At 36.7% G+C, this 16,520-nt stretch overlaps 1 protein-coding gene across 1 annotated transcript; it reads right to left on the bottom strand.

Annotated features, from left to right (window-relative positions):
* Positions 1-7,935: 7,935 nt before the first annotated feature.
* LOC103599205 (olfactory receptor 2G3-like) lies at positions 7,936-14,091 on the bottom strand. The gene is made up of 3 exons (XM_008583310.1): positions 13,896-14,091; positions 13,669-13,801; positions 7,936-8,878 (listed from the first exon to the last, which is right to left on the bottom strand). The coding sequence occupies exons 1-3, from the start codon at positions 14,089-14,091 to the stop codon at positions 7,936-7,938; spliced, it is 1,272 nt and encodes a 423-aa protein (XP_008581532.1).
* Positions 14,092-16,520: the final 2,429 nt, after the last annotated feature.

Below are 16,520 nucleotides of genomic sequence, written 5' to 3'. Positions count from 1 at the left end.
TGCTCAGAAATCCATTGCAGCTAAGGGCTGCATGTTTGCAATCTTTGTTAGGAGCAAGATATGGGATTTAAATTAGGGCAGTGTCAGTCTGAATAAGATGGAGGGAATGGGCTATGAGGACTCTAGGAGTTAGAATTGAGAATATGCATGTGAAGGTAAGGTTGACCTAAATGCAATGCAGGATTCAATATTTAGAGTTTATGCTGTATCAGAGGAGTTACCACAAAGAAAGGTCATACTTAGGTGTATTTAAAGGTTATTGGAATAATTCCAGAAAGTAATTAAAGATATGAGAGAGATCATTAAATGAGTAAGGTATATCAAGTTATAGGTTTGGAATCACATAAGTGGTGAAACTTGCTAGCAATTATTGGGTGTTTTCTATTAATATTTAACAGGTCTGGGTAAACTCTGTCTGAATGATCAGATTTACTTATCACAACAGTCAAGTATATTAGGAACTATTGCTACCACTTCTGTACAAGTGAGGAAACTGTGACTCAATGACATAATACACTCAAGTTTTTATAAGTAACACCCTAGTTAATTTCCTTGGTGGAATTGGTCTTCTAAAACTCAAGCACTCTGACTCAACGTCCCAACCATGTTCTTTAAAGCACAGATTGCAAAGTCAAAATGGGCACTTAAGAAGTGCAAAGTGGAGCTGATACAAAGAAGTGTGAAGAAAGATTTGATTGGTCTTAGTGCTTCCAGTAAAGTGTAAGAAGGAATATCAAGTACAAAATAGTACAAAACAAATACAAACAAATAAACCAAACACATGTTGAGAATGACAGGAGAAAGAGGGAAGACTTTGGAGATTTCTGAACACCATACTATTTTTTTAAATGTTTTTATTAATTGTTCAGATTTATTCAGTATCTACCAGTGCTATGATTGATTTTTCAGCATATTGCATGAATTAATTTATTTAATCCTCACTGTAATCCTATGAAGTGATTAAACTGAGAAACACAACAGTTAGCTAAAGAGTAGAGGGTTTTGTACAACCAGTGAGTAGAAGAACAAAATTTCAAACCAAGGCAGTCTGGCTCCACATACCATGTGTTTAACAAACACAAAGACACTAAGGAAAGCAATAGAGTGTCAAATAGGATAAAATACAAGGTTTTGTCAAGCAGGTCCTGTATCCATCTGAAACTAAATTACATGAATGTTTAATATTTCATTAAATTGTTTGACAATTATTTATAATTACCAAGCAATTATTTTAATTATTTTATTAAAGCAAACATTTAGGCACTGTGCCCTGGGACCAATGCAGCAGCAGAAGGCCCCACCCACACCCGAGAACACAGGGGGCATACAGACTTGCCTACTGACCCTGTAGTTGCCAAGGTGAGCACATCTGATCTGTGCCATGTTGTGGAACCAATGCAGCCACAGGTTCTGCCTAGACCAAGCACTGGAGGGGCCTGCTCACTGACTGAACAGGAGCTAAGGCAGCCCACTGCACACTCATCCGCACTGATGCAAGAAGAGTCACCAGCAGAACCTATATAGAGAGGAGGACGTCTTCCCCCTGATAGTCCTCTCCAGAGTGATAGAAGAAACAAGTGTTCTACCAGATGATCAAACATCAGCATAAAAATACTAGAACTACAAATAAACAAGAATATATAACACCATCAAAGGAATATGGTAATTTTCAAGTACCAAACCCCATATAGCAAGAAATGTTTGAGATATCTGAAAAGGAATTTTGAGCACTGACTTAAGAAAACTCCAAGAAATAAGAGAAGAATTAGCTAGAGAACACAATGAAACAAGAAAAAATACCTAGAGTATGAAGGAGGAAACTTACAAAGAGACTAAAAACTTAAAAAAAAATGCAACAGAACTCCTAGGAATGAAGGATTCTTTCAATGAAATAAAAAACAGAACAGAAAGCTTGAGCAGCAGGCTAGAGCAAGCAGAAGAAAGAATTTCAGAACTCGAAGATGGTCTTTTTGAAATTACCCAGACAGACAAGAAAAAGGAAAAAAGAATTTTAAAAAATGAGGAAAATTTAAGAGAACTAGCAGACAATCTTAAATGCACAAACATCCGAATCATAGGTATTCCAGAAGGGGATGAAAAAGAAAACAGCATCGAAAACTTATTCAAGGGAGTAGTATCAGAAAACTTCCCAGGTATAGGGAGGGATGCAGGCAACAAAACAACAAAGAAAAACATGATTTAAACTACACCTTAGACCAGTTGGACCTGGCAGATATCTACAGAACATTTCACCCCAAAACTAGAGAATACATACTCTTCTCATCTAGGATTGACCACCTAATAGGTCACAAATCAAGTCTTAGCAAATTTAAAAAAGTGAAATCATTCCAACTATCTTTTCAGACCACAATGGATAAAGACTGGAAATCAATAACAAGCAAAACTCTGGGCACTACTCAAGTGCATGGAAACTGAACAACAGACTCCTGAATGACGTATGGGTTCAAGAAGAAATTAAACAGGAAATCAAAAATTTCTTGAAACTAACAAAAATAAAGATACATCATTCCAAAACCTATGGGATACTGAAAGGCAGTACTAAGAGGGATAAACACTTACATCAAAAGAATGGAAAGACTTCAAATAAATGACCTAACACTACACCTCAGAGAACTAGAAAAACAACAATCCAATCCCAAATGTAGTGGATGGAAAAAATTATCAAGAACTGAGCAGAACTAAATGAAATAGAGACCCAAAAAACAATACAAAAGATCAATGAAACAAAAAGTTGGTTTTCTGAGAATGTATTAGTCCATTTGTGTTGCTTATAACAAAACACTTGGAACTGGATAATTTATAAAGAAAATGAAATTTATTTGCTTACGGTTTCTGAGGCTGGGAAGTCCAAAGTCCATCTAGTGGTGGTGATAGTGACCCACCAGATAGTGAGGGGTCTCATATTGCAAGATGGAGGAAGCAGAGAGCAGAGAGAGAGAGAAAGACAGACAAACTCTCCTCTGCTTCTAAAGCCCTCAGAACCATGCCCCTGACCACCATTTTTAATCCATTCACTACTGCACAGTCCTACAATCCAATCACCTCTTCAAGGCTTCACCTTCCAATTACCTTAATAAAAATTCCCACCCCCTTAACAGTCACAGTGGGGTCTAAGTTTCTATTAGATAAAACTTGGGGGACACAATTCAAGCTTCAATGGGTTTTGGGAGTACACAATTCAATTGACTACAGAGAAGATAAATAAAATAGACAAACGATTAGCTAGGAAGAAGGAGAAGGAGGAGGAGAAGGAGGAGGAGGAGGAGAAGAAGGAGGAGGAAGAAGAGGAGAGGAGGAGGAGGAGAAGAAGGAGGAGGANAACAGAAAGCTTGAGCAGCAGGCTAGAGCAAGCAGAAGAAAGAATTTCAGAACTTGAAGATGGTCTTTTTGAAATTACCCAGACAGACAAGAAAAAGGAAAAAAGAATTTTAAAAAATGAGGAAAATTTAAGAGAACTAGCAGACAATCTTAAATGCACAAACATCCAAATCATAGGTATTCCAGAAGGGGATGAAAAAGAAAACGGCATTGAAAACTTATTCAAGGGAGTAGTATCAGAAAACTTCCCAGGTATAGGGAAGTTTTTCTGTTTTGATGCAGGCAACAAAACAACAAAGAAAAACATGATTTAAACTACACCATAGACCAGTTGGACCTGGAAGATATCTACAGAACATTTCACCCCAAAACTAGAGAATACATACCCTTCTCATCTAAGATTGACCACATATTAGGTCACAAATCAAGTCTTAGCAAATTAAAAAAAAGTGAAATCATTCCAACTATCTTTTCAGACCACAATGGATAAAGACTGGAAATCAATAACAAGCAAAACTCTGGGCACTACTCAAGTGCATGGAAACTGAACAACAGACTCCTGAATGACCTATGGGTTCAAGAAGAAATTAAACAGGAAATCAAAAATTTTTTTGAAACTAACAAAAATAAAGATACATCATTCCAAAATGGACACTGCAAAAGCAGTACTAAGAGGGAAGTTTATTTCAATAAACACTTGCATCAAGAGAACAGAAAGACTTCAAATAAATGACCTAACACTACACCTCAGAGAACTAGAAAAACAACAATCCAATCCCAAATGTAGTAGATGGAAAAAATTATCAAGAACTGAGCAGAACTAAATGAAATAGAGACCCAAAAAACAATACAAAAGATCAATGAAACAAAAAGTTGGTTTACTGAGAATATATTCGTCCATTTGTGTTGCTTATAACAAAACACTTGGAACTGGATAATTTATAAAGAAAATGAAATTTATTTGCTTACAGTTTCTGAGGCTGGGAAGTCCAAAGTCCATCTGGTGGTGGTGATAGTGACCCACCAGATGGTGAGGGGTCTCATATTGCAAGATGGAGGAAGCAGAGAGCAGAGAGAGAGAGAAAGACAGACAAACTCTCCTCTTCTTCTAAAGCCCTCAGAACCACGCCCCTAACCACCATTTTTAATCCATTCACTACTGCACAGTCCTACAATCCAATCACCTCTTCAAGGCTCCACCTTCCAATTACCTTAATAAAAATTCCCACCCTCTTAACAGTCACAGTGGGGTCTAAGTTTCTATTAGATAAAACTTGGGGGGACACAATTCAAGCTTCAATGGGTTTGGGGAGTACATAATTCAATTGACTACAGAGAAGATAAATAAAATAGACAAATGATTAGCTAGGAAGAAGGAGAAGGAGAAGGAGGAGAAGAAGGAGGAGGAGGAGAAGAAGAGGAGGAGGAGGAGGAGGAGGAGGAGGAGGAGGAGGAGGAGGAAAGAACCAAATAAGAAAAATCAGAAATGAAAAGGGAGACATTACAACTGATACCACAGAAATATGAAGAATCATCAGAGATTATTATAAACTGTACACCAACAAATATGAAAACCTGGAGGAAATGGGTAAGTTTCAAACTACATGGGACTAATACAAACTACCAAGTGTGAACCAAAAAGAAGTAGAGAATCTGAAGAGACCAATGACAAGCAATGAGATTGAAGTAGTAATCAGTAATCTTCCAACAAATAAAAGCCTAGGACCAGATGGTTTTACAGCTGAATTCTATCAAACCTTTAAGGAAAATTAATACCACTTCTCTTCAAACTGTTCCAAAAAATAGAAACAGAAGCCTTCTCCTAAACTCACTCTATGAGGGCAGCATCACCCTGATACCAAAACCATAAAAGAAAACTACAGGACAATATCCTTGATGGACATAGATGCAAAAGTCCTCAAAAAATACCAGCAATCAGATTATAGCAACACATCAAAAAATTTATACACCATGATCAAGTGGGATTCATCCCAGGTATGGAAAGTTGGTTTAACATGTGCAAGCCAATAAATGTGATACGCCACATAAACAAAACCAAGGACAAAAGCCATATGATTATCTCAATTGATGCCGAAAAGGCATTTGACAAAATTCAACATCCCTTCATGATTAACTCTCAGCAAATTAGGTACAGAAGGAAATTATTTCAGTACAGTAAAAGCCATTTATGACAAACCAATTGCCAATGTCATCCTGAATGGGATGATATTAAGAACAGGAACAAAACAAGGATGCCCACCTTCACCACTCATATTTAACATAGTGTTGGAAGTACTATCCAGAGCAATCAGGTAAAAAGAAAGAAATAAAGGGTATCCAGACTGGAAAGGATGAAGCCAAACTGTTGATCTTACATGTAGAAAAACCTAAAGACTCAACTAAAGAACTCTTAGAGCTGATTAACAATTTCAGTAATGTTGCAAGGTACAAGATCAGCACCCACAAATCTGTAGCGTTTTTATGCTCCACTAATCAATAGTGTTTTTATACTCCAATAACAAAGTAGCAGAAAATGAAATCAAGAAAGCAAGCCCATTTACAGTAATTACGAAAAAAAAAAAAAAACCCAACCAATTAGGTATCAATTTAACCAAGGAGGTGAAAGATCTCTACAATGAAACTACAAAACAATAATGAAAGAAATTAAAGAAGACACAAAAAAGTGGAAAGACATACCATGCTCTTGGATGGGAAGAAACAACATCTTGAAAATGTCCATTCTACCCAAAGCAATCTACAGATTCAACACAATCCCCATAAAAATACCAATGACATTCTTCACAGAAATAGAAAAGCAATCCTAACATTCATATGGAACAACAAAAGACCCCGAATAGCCAAAGCAATCCTGAGTAGAAAAAAAAAAATAAAGCCAGAGGCATAACACTACCTGACTTCAAATTATATTATAAAGTTACTGTAACCAAAACAGTGTGGTACTGGCATAAAAACAGACACTGAAATCAATGGAACAGAATAGAAAACCCAGGAATCAACCCACAAACTTACAGCCAACTGATCTTTGACAAAGGAACCAAGAACATGCATTGGGGAAATACTGCCTCTTCAATAAGTGGTCCTGTGAAAAATGGACATTCATATGCAGAAAAATGAAACTGGACCTGTACCTCTCACCATATACCAAAATCAACTAAAAATGGATTAAAGACTTAAATGTAAGTCCTGAAACCATAAAATTACTAAAGGAAAACATAGGGGAAACACTCCCTGTAGTAGGACTGGGCAAAGATCTTATCAATAAGGCCCTCCCAAAAGTAAATGGGATTACATTAAACTGAAAAGCTTCTGCACAGTGAAGGAAACAATGAGCAGAGCAGAAAGACAACCTATGGAATGAGAGAAAATTGCAAACTATACATCCAACAAGGGGTTAAAATCCAGAATATACAATGAACTCAACTATACAGTAAAAAAACCCACATAATCCAATTTAAAAATGGGTAAAGGAGATGAATAGACATTTTTCAAAGGAAAACATACAAATGGCCAACAGGTACAGGAAAAAATGCTCAGAATCATTAGTCATCAGAGAAATGTAAATAAAAACAACATTGAGATATCATCTCACTCCAGTTAGACTGGACATTATTAAAAAGACAAAGAATAGCAAATGCTGGTAAGGATACGGCAAAAGAGGAACTCTTCTACACTGTTGGTGGGACTGTAAATTAGCACAGCCATTATGGAAAACAGTACAGAGTTTTCTCAAACAACTGTAGATGCAACTACCATATGACCTAGCAATCCCACCACTGGGTATATATCCAAAAGAATGGAAATCATCATGTTGAAGGGATACCTGTACTCCCATGTTCATTGCAGCTCTATTTACAGTACCAAAATATGGAACCAACCTAAATGTCCATTGATGGAAGACTGGATAAGGAAAATGTGGTGTATATATACACAGTGGAATACTACTCAGCCATAAAAAAATGAAATCCTGCTATTTGCAGCAACATGGATAAGTATGGAGAAAATTATGTTAGGTGAAATAAGCCAGACAAAGAAACAGACATACTGAATGTTCTCACTCATAACTGGCTTCTAGGAAGGAACGAGAGAGGGAGGGAGGGAAGGAGGGAGGGAAAAATGAAGGAATGAAGGAAAGAAAGAAAAGACCACAACATTACATTGTACTTTCAGAAGGAGAGAAAGGATACTCGAGATGGGGGGAGGCAGGTAAGGGGTTTGGGAAGTGATAGGTCAGGTAAAGGGCATAAAGAAATATCACAGTTTGCAAGAATGAATATGCTAGTAGTAAATAAAAAATTTAAATAAAAAACCAAATATTTAATTTTTTTCACAGTAGCACTTTAAGTAGATTCACAGATCTGTTCCTTTACTACAAAAAACTCACATGCACATGAGGTTCCAGGAACTATGGAAGTTGGATCTAAACGTGTTCTTTTTCTAGACAATGTTAGCCATATGATACGTAAATACAGCCAGACAGCTAAGCAAGCAACACATACACACTTGGAAGCAGTTATTTAATGATACGTCCCTTAAATAAATTTCCAGCATGGGAAGCCACTGTTTTCTGATTTCTTCTTAGGAATTTTGTTCTTTTCTCAGCAGTCTCTTCAGGGCTCCTTTCACATCCTTGTTCCTTAGAGTATATATGAGGGGGTTGAGGGTTGGAGTCACAACAGTATAAAAGAGTGTGAGGAACTTTCCCTGGCTGTGGCCATAGGATATCTTTGGTTGAATATATATGGCTGAGCTGGTCCCAAAGAAGAGGGACACCACCAATAGATGAGAACCACAGGTACTTAGGGCCTTGTGCCAAGCTTGGACTGATTTAATTTTTATAATGGCTTGCACAATGAATCCATAGGAGACCAATATTAATGCCATAGGAAGAAGGAGGAGAACTAACGTGGCCATAAAAAGCTGAACTTCATTCGCATGAATCTCAACACATGCCAAATTGATCATGGCAGGCATCTCACACAGGAAGTGCTGGAGATGGCGATGCCCACATCGAGGAAGCTGAAGGGTGATGGTGCCTTGGATGAGACTGTTTCCTACTCCACTTAGCCAGGCTATTCCTGCTAAGGCCTTGCAAAATGATGTGTGCATAACAGTACTGTAATTGAGAGGTCTGCAGACAGCTATGTAGCGGTCAAATGCCATGATTGTAAGGAGAACACATTCTGTGGAACCCACAGAGAGAGACACATAGAGTTGTATGGCACAGCCAGTGTGTGTGATGGTCTTGGCTGGTCCCTTCATGTTCCACAATAGCTGGGGGACAATGCTGGTACTGAAGCAAAGGTCAAGGAAGGAGAGATTTGTGAGAAAGAAATACATAGGTGTGTGAAGTTTGGAGTCCAGGCAGGAGACCATGATGATGGCTGTGTTGCCCACCAGGGTCAGAAGATAGGATATCAAAACTACCACAAAAAGAATGACCTCCAACTGGGGCTGGTCTGAGAAACCAAGCAAAATAAAATCATCTCCAGACGTTTCATTGTTTTGTTCCATCAGTCTTCTAAGTAAAACAGAAAAATGGACATAGGGAATTCAATCTAGAGAAATATTGTTATTTACTTACAATATTTAGAGTAAACTATCAGATAAGGTTTTTTAACTAGTGAAGTTTCTCTGAGAAGGAAAAAGGTAATTATTAAAAAGGCAGACAAAAACAAAAGCATTCTTTTGTGTCATCACTTTTTGTCTCAATAAACATTCGGCCTATTTTCCCTTTTTTCATGCTGCCATCTCTTTTCACAAGTTATTGATCATTATTATTAAAGATAGTTTACTTGAAGCAGAAAAGAAAGGCTTCCAATTTCAGTGGTTATACAATTCTTAGTAGAAGTGGGAGGGAAAGAATATAAGAATGTTGAAACTAATTTAAATACACAGCACAAAAATAGATTTTGAGTGACCTTTGTTCATTTTACAAGAAATTTTAATGCAAAAATAATCAGTAACAGTGGGGTAGTGTGTCAGGAAAACAAATGGAATATATTTTGTGTCTTTTCTGCCTTACAGACAAGACAGGTTATGATAATGTTTCCTAATACTAATTATCGAATTATAGTGATACGGGGTCAGACACAGGTGAGTTTCAATACAGAAGGAAGCTAAATAATTTCATAATTTCTTTCACAACTGACTCATGATTATTTACCTCCAAATATTTCATCTCTTAAAGCTGATGGAAAAAAATACATTTGTGGTACTTGGATATAAAATCAAACAGGCACACAAACACAGATGTGCACAGATTTGTCCAAACAGATAACCACAGAATGCTTTTGATAAAAATAAGTTAAAAACTCACCTACATACACTCATTTAAAGGCAAGTTAATGGCATTTGATGAAATTATGAAAAGGCAAAGTATATCTTTGTCAGCACATTTTGCATTTTTCTACTCAATTAAAACAGTCTGGATTATAAAATATGGATGCATTATATGCCTCTTATTATTTTTTATGATGTTGTCATCTCTGCCCTCAAATTTTCTGCTCTTAAGACAGTGTCTTATTTAATCTTCTACTTTTAGGAATAATGAAGGTTCAATTTGGCATTTTATTCAGGTATGCTTTTATTTCAAAAAGTAAAATTGTGTCTTAAATGGGGTAAATAAAGTTTAAAATTTTAAATTCTGGAGCTAAATGTTTAAATTTGTAGAGTTAATAAAGAATTCTACTTAGAAAACCTGAATATCATGCTATATAGATCCCCACATTCTGCATATTTCTAATGCTGTTTAATATAAAATGCTAATTTATCCCAGACTGATGTGTTTTAGTTTTAGTCACTGAAGTCATATTTCAGGGTTTTTTTTTTTTTTTTTTTTTTTTTTTTTTTAACAAATACTCACATCAAATGCAAATGTAAGTTATTCCAATCACCTCCAGAAAATAACACAAGGTACATACATAAAAAAAAATTTAGGATGCAATTTGAACTCTTTCAGAATGTGATGTCCTTCTAAGTATGAATTTATTATTTTCTAACCTCCACAAGCAGAAATCTGAGAATTACCAATTTCCTAATTTGGTACCAAAACTCAAAATCACATACTTTGATAGGATATTGGATACAGAAGCAAATTTAGAAACAAATTTTTAACTTTTTTAGGAGTTTAAAGGCAAAGTCCATTAAGTAGCAAGTTTACTGAAATCATAACAGTGACTCAAAAGTGATATATTGGGCCGGCCTGGTGGCGCACTGCTACAGTGCACCTCTTGGGAGCGCGGTGGAGCTCCCGCCGAGGGTTCGGATCCCACGTACAGACCGGCCGCTCACTGGCTGAGCGAGGTGCGGGCGCAGCACCGAGGGTTGCGGTCCCGTTGCCGGTCCCGGTCCGGTACGGGCGCCACACTGAGGGTTGCGATCTGTTGCCGGTCACGAAAAAAGACAAAAAAGGAAAAAAAAAAGTGATATAAAATTCATTGAACTAATAACTTTTTGGACTATTTATTTTAATTGTTGTTGAGTTTATTTCTTGTCTCTGTGCTTTTATGCTTTACCTTATTTTATTGTACCATTTTTCTTTTTTTCCAGCTTTATTGAGGTATAATTTACAAATAAAAATTGAATATATTTACCATGTACAACATGATGTATACATTGTGAAATGGTTACCACAAGCCAGCCAATTAATTTTACATAGAAGAATAACATTATTATAGTTGCTTATCAGTGTAATAGAATCATAAATGAAATAAAAATCATTTAATTATTTTCCTCATATCTTTCCATTACAATATTCTAAAATATTTATAAAACATTTGAATTATAAGATCTCCTTCAAGGAGGGCCTTCTAGTCCCTCTTACTTTACCTTCTATACTGGTCATGTTGAAAAGTAACTCTACTCTATCCAATTTACTGAGAACCAGCTCATAAATTAGAGGTGAGATGTGTAGGCATTTGCTTCTCCACAGTTCAAGTCTGACTTGAAGGTCATTTCCTAAACAGGACCTAAGAAGGAGAGTAAGCAGAAATCTCTCTCTGTGTGTGTGTGTGTGTATGTATGTATAAATACCATATATATGATTTTAACTCAAAACAAAATTGTAACAAACTACTTTTCCAAATCTGAAATAGGAACAAAGGCTATTAAATGTTATTTGGAAAAGCAAGAATTATAAATAGAAAGATCTTTTTTCTTTTGGCAAAAAGATGAAGAACATTTTCCCCTGTACATTTTTCTGATTCTTCTTGTGGTGTGAACCATGATTATATTTAACAGAGATGAATAGACTTCAGACCTCCAGAAAGACTCTCGAAAGGGAATCTAAAGGAGAGACAAAGTGAGACACTGAGGGAAGTAGCTGATTCAGTCTATGCTGACTAATGTGGTTGGAGACAAATCAAGAGGGAGGAAGACATGGTGATGTGAGACATTAAAACAGAATACTTACAACTTCTAGGTTATCCCCCTTCTCCTTTTTATGTTTGTCCATGTGTAGAGAAGATTGCTGGAGACATGACTTTATGTGGTTGGAGACAAATCAAGAGGGAGGAAGACATGGTGATGTGAGACATTAAAACAGAATACTTACAACTTCTAGGTCATCCCCCTTCTCCTTTTTATGTTTGTCCATGTGTAGAGAAGATTGCTGGAGACATGACTTTAGCACATTAAAGTTTCTCCCCTGTAGTGAATATCACTGCCCAATACCCACGAGTTAGGTGAACGTAAATATTTCCTAAGCAATAGTCCCTGGAGAAAATCAGCTGAGAATAAGTGAGAAATACATAGGATATAGATTCTCTCAAGACCTTGGGTATCTGTGTCTCCAGTTGCTAATTAGCAGGGAGTTGGACAGTGTCCATACAGGACTTTCTCTAGGGAAGAGCAGGAAGGAAGGCATTTCTCAATTGGACATTCGCTGTATCTCCAGGCAGAAAACATCGTAGAAAAATTCTCTCACGCATTCCCAGGCCCTTCAAGTGCATGTTTTTATATACTGTGGCTGAAGGAAAAGAAAAAGAGCAACGTCTTTGCTGTTAGAAATCAGCTACATAATTGGGTAAATGGGCCTTCTCTCTCTTTTTTAACCAGTTTTCTTTAACAAATTTAAACATTTTTTCAATGTCAATAAATATTAACCATAACACCAGTGCCTCAATAATACTCCTTTTAAGAATGTTATCAAATTATTTAAATAAAATCCACGTTATTGGTCACTAGATTTGTTTATAACTTGACTATAAATTAAAAACTGCTTGATAAAATATTTTTATAATTAAATATGTGCACATATTATGATAGATTTACTATGGACTGTATATGTCTTAAGCCACAGACATCATGTTAAATTTAATGAAGTTTTAAAAAATCCATCTATTTCCCACAGCATTTGTGCACAAGTCTCCACTTTCATTACAATTCAGTGATTTTTTTTTGTAGTGTAATCTGCCATGTTATAATTAGACATCGCCATGGCCTTTAATTTGCCTTATGGTAACTTTCCAAATCCCCAGTTTATGCAAATATTTACCTATATTTTATTCCCACTCTCCAAGTAAGATTCATAGTTTGCAGTGAAATCTTTGTATATTTAAACTTTTTATGTATATTTTCATTAAACTGGTGAGTCCGAGATCTAATATTATCATTATTTTAGTGGATCATCATTTGCTCTATTAAATAATGTATTATTTCCTCAATGATTTAAAATACCAGCGTATGACATATTATACTATTTCAGACATTCGTATTTTTATTTCAAAGTTTATGAATTTTCCAATGATATATCTCCCGGAGATATATCCACTGATCACATCTATTCATCCAAATTTTATATTGTTTTTATTACTGTTGCTTTTTCTATATTTTAATTTTACATGACTTTTAAAACATATATGTGCCCACTTTTCACAATTTTTATCCAATTACTATTTTAAAATTGTACTTGGAGAAGAAGATCAATAAAGGTCCACTGCCACTGCCACCACAGTCACTGGAGCCATTGTCTGGTCCCAGAACCAATGCTCACTGCAGAGCAGTAGTCCTGTGGGTTTCCTGTCACTGCAGTTATGGATTCTGCAGATGTGAGGGAGGTGTCTACAACCACTGCCTCCATTGCTACTGCCACAAGGTAACCTCGCTGCTGCCAAGGACGCTGCATTTATGAGTGAGATGGCTGCAGCTGCCACTACTACCATCACTGCCATGAGATAAATCCACTGCTGCCAAGGATACTGCCAAGAACACCACAGAGGTGAGGGAGGCAGTTGCAGCCACTGGCATTGCTGCCAACACCATGAGGTAACCCCTCTGTTACCAAGGACACCACAGACACAAGGGAGGTACTTGCAGTTGCTGGCACTGCTGCTGCCCCCATGAGGAAACCCCATTGCTGCTACAGACACTGCAGACATGAGGGAGACAGTTACAGCCACTGGTGCCTCTGCTCCTCCTCCCCATGAGGTAACCCCCACTGCCACTGTGAACAATGCAGACATGAGGGAGTCAGTTCAAGCTACCAGCACCACTGACACCCCCATGAGGTACACCACAGACACCAGGGAGGCAGTTACAGCCACCTACACCACTGCCACCACTGCAAGGTAACCCTGCTGCTTCTGCAGGCACTGTAGTTGTGCAGGCCACCACTGTGGACACTGCAGCCAAGCAGGCAGCTTCTGCAACTGCTGTTGCTGCAATCACTGCCACCATACGAGCCACCAGGCAGCCACCATCACTGAGCAAGCAGCCTTCTGAAACTGTAGCCATTGCTGTCATGTGGGCAGTCTGCCAAAACCATCTCCTCAACAACTGCTGCTGCAAGGGTGGCCTGCTACCACAGCATCAGCCATTGCCACTATGCAGGCAGACCACTGACCACTTGACTGTATGACACAAGGAGGGTCCCAGTGGAGTCCACGGAAGGAGAATAATAGAAGCAACTTCTCTACCAGTTGACCAGACATCAACATAGAGATAATAAAAGTATGAAAAAACAAGACAATATGAGTTCGCCAAAGGAATACAATAACTCTCAAGAGCCAGAACCCATAGAGTAAGAAACCTTTGAAATGACTGAAAAGGAATTCCAAGCAAAAATTTTTTAAGGAAACTCAATGAGATAAAAGGTGTAGTCAGATAAATGAACTGAGCAAAACTATCCAGGATATGAGGAAATTTACAAAGATATTAATACTTTAAAAAAGAATGTAGCAGAACTCACAGAACTGAAGGAGTTATTAAATGAAATATAAAATGCAACTGAGAGCTTAAGTAGCAGGTAAGAGCAAGCCGAAGAAAGAATTTCTGATCTTGAAGACAGTCTCTTCAAAATAACAGGTGGAGAAAAAAGAAAGAAAAAATAATTTTAAAAAATGAAGAAAGTCTAAGGGAAATATCAGACAACCTTAAGCACACAAACATCACGGGTACTCCTGAAGTGGAAGAGAAAGAAAGAAGCATTGAGAACATATTTATTGAAATAATAGCAGAAAACTTATAGAGGGAAAGATATGGGCTTTTAGAGTCAGGAGGCTCAAAGATCCTCAAACAAATTCAGTCTAAAAATGTCCTCTCCAAGGCACATCATAGTCAAACTGGCAAAACTCAAAGACAAAGACAGTATCCTAAAAACAGTAAGAGACAAGTTCAAGTTACCTACAAGGGAGCCACCATCAGAATAGCAGCAGACTTCTCAACAGAAATTCTGCAGGCTAGAAAAAAATGATATAATATATCCAAGCACTAAAAGAAAAAGAAAAAAAAAACTATCAGCCAAGAATATTATGCCCAGCAAGGCTATCCTCTAGAAATGAGGGAAAAATAGTATATTTCCAGACAAAAGAAAGCTAAGAGAGTTCACTGCCACATGACCAGGACTACAGGAATCCTCAAGGGAATCCAAAAAATGATAATCACTACCATGAATACAGAAGAAAGAACAAAACCCACTGGTAGAACAAAAATGCAAATGACAGAGAAGGAAGCTGTACTTTTCTACCTCCAAAAACCAACAAACACTGAAGGCAAACAATAAACGGGAAAGAAAGAAACAAAGATACTTAAAATGTCTAAATGAATATTGATAAAATGCCAGAAGTAAGACAGTACCTTTCACTAACAGCCCTAAATACAAATGGATTAAATCCCCTACTCAAAAGACACAGACTAGCTGATTGGACTAAAAAGCTAGACCCAACTATATGCTGTCTACAAGAGATTGACTGTACATATAAAGACATACACATACTAAGAGTGAAGGGATGGAAAAAGATATACCACACAAATGGAGATAAAAAATGAGTAGGAATAGCTACTCATATCAGATAGACTTTAAACCAAAAACTATAAAAAGAGATAAAGAAGGCCATTGTATAATGATAAAGGGATATATCCAGCAAGAAGACATAACAATCATAAACATATATGCACCCAAATTCAGAGCATCCTGATATATAAAGCAAACATTATTAGAACTAAAGAGAGAGATAGATCCCAATATGATAATAGTTGGAGATCTGAACACTGCTCTCTCAGATCATCTAGGCAACAAATCAACAAATAAACACAGAATTTAAACCAGACTTCAAACCAATTGGATTTGGCAGTTATTTCAGACTTTTCATCCAAAAACCACAGAATATACTTTATTTTTTTTCTTCAGTGCATGGAACATTCTCTAGGATAGACCTCATGTTGGGTCATGAAACAAGCCACAACAAATTTTTAAAAATTGAAATTATTTCAAGTATCTTTTTAGAACACAGTGATTAAAACTAGAAATCAATAACAAGCAAAACTCTGAAAACTATACAAACACGTGGAAATTAAACAACATGCTTCTGAATGACATACGGGTCAAGAAGAAATTGAACAGGAAATCAATAAATTTCTCAAAACTAATGAAAATAAAGATACATTGTACAAAAACTTGTGGGATGCTGCAAAAGTAGTACTAAGAGGAAAGTTTTTGCAATAAATGATTACATTAAAACAATAGAAAGATTTCAAATAAGCAATCTAATGCTAAACCTCAAAGAACTAGAAAAAAAGAACCATCCAATCCCAAGATTAGTAGATAGAAAGAAATAAAATCTGAGCAGAACTTAATGAAATAGAAACCCAAAACATGATACAAAAGACCAATAAAACAAAAAGTTGGTTTTTAGAGAAGATAAACAAAATAAACAAACCATTAG

The sequence above is a fragment of the Galeopterus variegatus genome, unplaced genomic scaffold (genome assembly GCF_000696425.1).
Source record: "Galeopterus variegatus unplaced genomic scaffold, G_variegatus-3.0.2 Scaffold2884, whole genome shotgun sequence".
In the NCBI taxonomy this organism is placed as follows: domain Eukaryota; kingdom Metazoa; phylum Chordata; class Mammalia; order Dermoptera; family Cynocephalidae; genus Galeopterus; species Galeopterus variegatus.
The sequence above is the reverse complement of the archived record's forward strand: the minus strand, read 5'-3'. Positions and strand labels throughout refer to the sequence as shown.

What these genes read in the sequence shown, in the direction of transcription:
- LOC103599205 (XM_008583310.1), bottom strand. Translation starts at nt 14,091, where the DNA reads ATGGCTACAGTTTCAGAAGGCTGCTTGCTCAGTGATGGTGGCTGCCTG. An exon ending in TGGCAGTGGTGTAGGTGGCT is followed by an intron (nt 13,802 to 13,895) that starts GTAACTGCCTCC and finishes CATTGTTCACAG; the next exon opens with TGGCAGTGGGGGTTACCTCA. An exon ending in AGCAGTGCCAGCAACTGCAA is followed by an intron (nt 8,879 to 13,668) that starts GTACCTCCCTTG and finishes TGTTTTACTTAG; the next exon opens with AAGACTGATGGAACAAAACA.